This window comes from Parasteatoda tepidariorum, chromosome X2 (genome assembly GCF_043381705.1).
Source record: "Parasteatoda tepidariorum isolate YZ-2023 chromosome X2, CAS_Ptep_4.0, whole genome shotgun sequence".
NCBI classification, from domain to species: Eukaryota; Metazoa; Arthropoda; class Arachnida; order Araneae; family Theridiidae; genus Parasteatoda; species Parasteatoda tepidariorum.
This window is the reverse complement of record NC_092215.1, coordinates 44,556,813-44,562,812: the sequence shown is the minus strand read 5'-3', so window position 1 is coordinate 44,562,812 and position 6,000 is coordinate 44,556,813. Positions and strand designations below refer to the sequence as shown.

Genomic DNA, 6,000 nt, shown 5'->3' with positions numbered 1-6,000 from the left:
TTTATTCTTTTGGTTTTAAATGCAGTAAAAATTCGATATAACGAGTATCGCTTATTACAAAAATTTCACTGTTACGACAAGATTTCAAGTCACCGACAAAATACTAATATAAATTATGCAAACATTTTATGCTTACGGCGAATTTGATATAATTTATCTTCCAAGAATTTTTTTTTTTCTTCTTCATCTTCTTTTTTTTTCTTTTCTTTTTTTTGTTTTTTGGATTTCCTCTTTTTTACTTTCTGACTACTCTCATCCCTGAAATGGTCAAATTTAAGTATCAAGGATAAATTCCAAATGTCTTCAAATTTATCTTTGACCCTTACTGTATTGTTCAAGAATACAAAAACTTACAAAAACTCTCAGATGATTTAAAGATTTTAATTTGAAGTTCTAATCAAACATATATTGCGTTAATATTTTATTTATTCCCTTCTATTAATAAAAAAAGTGTAGCCCGAATTCAATTAACTTGTTAAATGGAAATTAAAACACCTATACAGTGGAAAGTCGCGTATCTGGAATCAGTGGGACTTTTGGAAGTCCGGATATAAGATTTTTCCGTATAATTGACCCCTAAGGTAAACAAAGCTTAAAGCTGAATCTAAGAAGCAAAAAATAAATAAGCATTATTTTTCAAGCAATAATGTTTTAGTATTAGAATGATATCTAATCAATCAAAAACGAAATATTAGAGGAAAACAACTATTGTTTAAAATATAGAGAATGAAAAAAAATTGGAGAGTTATGAAAATATTAATTGCTCTCTTCGCCATTTTGAACTGGAATGCTTCAAGCAAGAAGGGAAAATTCCTGTCATTAATTAAGGTGGGTAGGTGGAGAAGAAAATTCATTTCCTCTTTATTTGTCATTCAAGCTGAGGGCAGTGACAAATTCTTATTTTCTCTGCCATCATTAGCTATCAATCAAGCATAAAGGCATGGCATGCTGATTGGGTTCTCTTTATTTTTTCTAATGTGACTGAAGGTGACTCCCCATCCACTACCCTTTTTCACAGTATTTCTTCTTTCCCTAACACTCTAATAAAACGGTTCCTGGAAATGCCTCTTTTACTAGCCAGCTGCACAAGTAAGAAGGGGGGAGGGAATTCATTTGCACTCTTTTGAAAACAAATGTCCCCACTTTCCTGCATTCCTGAGGAGGAGCAGCATCACTTAACTGTCTTGGGGGGTCTTTTCTTTCTCTTGATTTATGGGTTCAATGCATGAATCACTTGAAGCTAGAAAAGGTGCCCAAAAACCTCTCTCCTTCTCTGTTTTTTTTATTTATTTTTTTTTTAAGGAGAGGGGAAGATGAAGAGATGTTTGTTTATTTTGATTGTTAAAAAGTGTCCGGGAAAGGGATGTCCGGATATGGGACATTATACTGTATTTGCTTTTTTTAAAAAAAGGGCTTAAAAATGGAAGTATAAAATAAGATTTATGTCGGTATTTCACTCTTCTGTTTTTATACCAGATTTCTTTAATTGCACATTTTTGCATAATTTTTCTGATTTAAACAGCAAAAAAATGTCTTTCCTTTTAAATTTTTTGTTGCTATGACAGATGGTTAGCAAATTTTAACTCCTTTAATATTAGCATTTTGACACTGACTTGGAAATTTGTCATAATAGTGGATTTGTGGTAATATATTGTACTTTTTATATCAAGCTTTTACTGTTCATATGTATATAAATTAATCATTTTATCTGTTGTTGGCAACATTAATGCAGTAGAAAATAATTTGCTAGTTCACAAATAACAGAAGTTACAGTTTGGCAAACTCACTTTTTTTCCTAAAATATTTGGTTTAACTATTTTTATATAATAAAATTCCATTGCTGCAAAATTAAATTATTTGTTTTTATTTTACAAGATGATCATTGCTAGTGATAAATTGCTTTTCTGGACGGAAGGAAATTGCTGAATACTATAACGTTAGTTTGGCTTTAGAACTTTATTTTGAACTACAGTATTGGTGTGATAAATGAAAATTCATAATTTAAGCATATTAACTATTTTCTCCTGCATCATTGTTACAACAATTGATAAAGTTATTCATTGTATTCATGTAAAAAATGTACAAACTTTTAACTTGCATTTAAGAAATGGGTTCTGTAATAAATGAGAGACAGGTTGTATCATCCTATAAGCCAAACTACAAAAATATCTTTAAACTTTAAAGTTTGATTCTATATTTTGCATCACTATATATGTGTGCACACTTTTTCCATTTAAATAATTTATTTTAATATTTTAACTGGCAGTAAATTTTATTATTTATTCCATTTTTGATTTAATAAATTTGATTCACTATGACTTAGATTTAAACTTTAGGTAAACAAATTAAACAAATATTTATGACCTGAGGATGGTGCAGAGAAGTTTGCAAGCGATTTCAAAATTAAAAAATTTAAGCTTTGATAGTTAATTTCCCTACATCTAAAATATAGTAATCTATGACTTTTGGAGTGGCATCTACATATTTACGACCCGCTTTTATTTTTAATCACTAAACTGAGGTATAAAGCCCACTATGAACAGGGAAATTGAGGAAAATATGGAAAAGCCAAAATTTTATCAACCTGGAAAAATCAGGAAAATTGAAGTGAACAAAATTCAAAATGTAGAAATGAATGAAGTGATGACATCACAAAATTCAAAATGTAGAAACGAACAAGAAATGATTCTAAAGCATTTCATTTATATCTTATCTATTTTATTTTATCAACTGAGCACAAGAAAAATCATATATGCTGGTTGTTACCGCAGAAATTCACCACACAGAATTAAAAAAAAAAAAAATCCCCTTCCAATGACATTTTCATTAATAATTGCAGGGCTGCCAACTTTTTTCGCTTTTTGTAAATATTTATTTTAGTGGTAGCTATGTTTATATTTTAATGTATTATTTTTAATTCATTTAAACTTATTTTCCACACCACTATGAATGAATGATTTAAAAATTTATATACGGCGTCACTTTGTTCCAGTTATCTCATGGTGAGGCTTTCAAAATGTTGGCAAAATTAACAAAAAATCTGAAAGCTTTGGTTCTTAAATGTCTACCACTGTATGAAATATTTTGCAGAAAGCGTAGTAGTTGGCAGGTCTGTAATTGGAATTCATATTATGTCTTAGCTTAAAGCTTACATAGAAAGATAAAGGTTCAAAATGGATGTCAAATTAAAAAAGGAAAGTAAATGTGTTTTATTGAAAAATGGGTAAAATAAAAACTGTAGAAAAAGAAAATGTGTGATGAACAACACAGAAATATATCAGACAATTTAATTAAAATAACCAAATACTCAGAGAAAGTGAATAAATCTGAGTTTGAGGTACATTAAAGTCCAAGACTTTTTACTAAAACTTGGGTCTTGTAATGATTTTTCATAATTTATACAACTCTAATAACAAATTTAAATGTTCTGTAATATACTTTATGTATAAGATCAAGGTATTTCAGAAAAGTTAATAACAAAGTTTATGAATTATATAACTCAAGGAAACTCAATGAGATTAGCCTGGAAAAATCAGCAATTTTTTTAAGTGTTTGTGGCCACTTTATTGGAGCCTGACATTTTACTTAATTTGATTAATAACATTAATGAATTACTCCTATAATTTTAAGCACTGATGATGTACTTTTCAATAAAATCTTAATAAAACTAAATTATGTATGCTAAAAGGAAGAAGTTAATTCATTTTTATAAATGCTGAATAGTATGCCAACTGTTATATTAGTGTTTAATAAGTTCCAAATTTACAATGTGCTAAAAAATGATTTTTTTTAAAACTTAAAATCAGATTACTTAGAAAACAGTAATTTTAAAAACATCTTGTTTTAAATATACTTATTGTAAAAATAAAAAATTGAGACAGCACTTGCCAGGAAATTGCCAATTATTATCATTAAATTAAATCAAGCAAAATAATGGAAGCAATGAAATATAAATTAATCACTGAAGCCAAAAACAAATCACTAGTTTTTAATTTATTTAGAGTGATGTTTTTTTGTATTATTAGCACCAGCAGTTTTCTGCATGTTCTTATAAATCCAATGATACACAGTATAAGTTTGATACCTCAGCCTATTTAAAAAATGAATAATTTTATTGGTTAAAAATTAAAACTAATGCAAAAAATTATGAGAGCTCAATGAACCAACAAATCTGTACAGTTTGAATTCCATCACTGTATATATCAGAACTTAAGCCTTAACAAGACAGATATTTTAATTAATCTCATATACAATTTTTTTTTCTTTCAATCTTATTTACTTTTGTGCTATTTTTATGTACTTAAGTATATATATATTTTTAAATTTCAGAAAGCCTTGGCTAACTTAATTGGTGATTGGACCTCCTTATTAGAAGAAACTGAAGATGAAGATGATTACAACACAATGTCTCTTTTTTCAGTAAATGTTTCAAATTTAGATTATGGTTTTTATTGTTACCTTGACCATTTTATTTAATTTTGATCGTTTAGACATCTTATTTTAATTACTTAACAAAAAAGGCTTAGTTATCTTTCATATACTTCAGAAGTTTTTTTTCTTCATATTTTATGCTATATCTTTTTCTATATTAGTTTTTCATTAAAGACAGATCCAACTACAATTTTAAGTTACTGAAAAGTACTAGGTTTAAATTTTTTTTCTGTGCTTTTTTTTAGGTGCTTCTAAAGCTAAACATCATTACTGGAAAAGTTCACAAAATGGAATTTTAAAAAGTCTTATTTTTTTTTCTTTAGAACTTCATTTTGAATTTCGGATTTTTTTATTTAAAATTATGTAGTTAACTATCATATAGAAATGTCATTGTTTTCGGGCTATCACAAACTTCGGCTATCGGATATGAAACTCAGTATTTTATTCTTCAATTTGTTTATATAGTAGTAAATAAATACTTTGTTTTACAATGTTATCTTTCTGGAACTCATACTGTTTAAGAAGATTCAAGAAAAAGTGTCATTGATTTACAAGCTCGAAATATAGTTTATTAAATTTATTTCAAATTTATTATGATAATAATTCAAATTTTTGAAAGTTTAAACTAATTAATTATCCGTTTTTAATGTTTCTTTATGCACAAATATTTCCGGTTAAAATTTTAAAAAGCATGAAGAAACTTCAGGCCATTGGTACCTCTCAAGGAAACTGAAATGTCTATGAGGAAGAGGAATAAAGAACAGTGGAGGAAACACTTAAAACCTTAGCCCTTGGAGGTCAATAAAAATCCTTGAAAAGTTCAGAGGGTGGATTCATTACAATAAGTTATTAAGCTACTTTTCTTTCTCAAAACAACAGCTTTATGGAGAAATTGAGTGTGTGAGAATTTATATAAGAGGGATTACTTTTTCTCCTGTTCTTTTTATTCTTTTTTTGATGTGAATTTATTATGAGGGGTCAAAGGAATAAAGGAAGGAGAAAAAAGATGCTGTTCCTAAAAGTTGGCTCAGAACTGGAGTCACAATATGCATTTTAATTAGAGCATAAATTGTTTTAATTTATATAAACAATTAATAGAAATATGAATATGCATGAATAGAAATATGAATCTTCATGTTGTGCATGAAGAAAATAACACCACAAATTTATATTATGAAAAAGTTCGGTTTATGTTAAGTTTAATTTCAACTTTCGTTTCAAATCAACTTTAATTGTTGAAGGACTGATTTCTAATTATTTATTTGCCCAAATTGAATAATTTTTAAAATATTTTATCAAAATGAAAAAACATTAATGCAGGATTCGTAGTTATCCTGATATTCCTGACTTTCCTGATAAAATATTTTGCCCTGCTGTTGAACTTCTGGTTTTCATAGTCTTGATTTGTGTATGTTTCATATTTTTGATGCAAATTTGTATTTAAAATAATCAAATAATTTAGATTTTTGCTCCGAAGTCCATTTATTTTAATAATTAATGCTAGTAAAAATTGTAAAATTATGCAGGAAAGATTAAAAAAGGGTAGTAAGAACATTTAATTTTTACCAT

General features: G+C 27.4%; 1 protein-coding gene across 15 annotated transcripts in view; it reads left to right on the top strand.

The window, feature by feature from the left end:
* Positions 1-6,000, top strand: part of LOC107443630 (dentin sialophosphoprotein) — a 137,090-nt gene that overhangs the window by 87,090 nt on the left and 44,000 nt on the right. For all 15 annotated transcript variants that reach the window (XM_071188400.1, XM_071188404.1, XM_071188405.1 and 12 more), the window contains one exon: positions 4,330-4,419. In XM_071188400.1, coding sequence (XP_071044501.1) covers positions 4,330-4,419 — 90 coding nt within the window. The remainder of the gene's footprint in view (positions 1-4,329; positions 4,420-6,000) is intronic.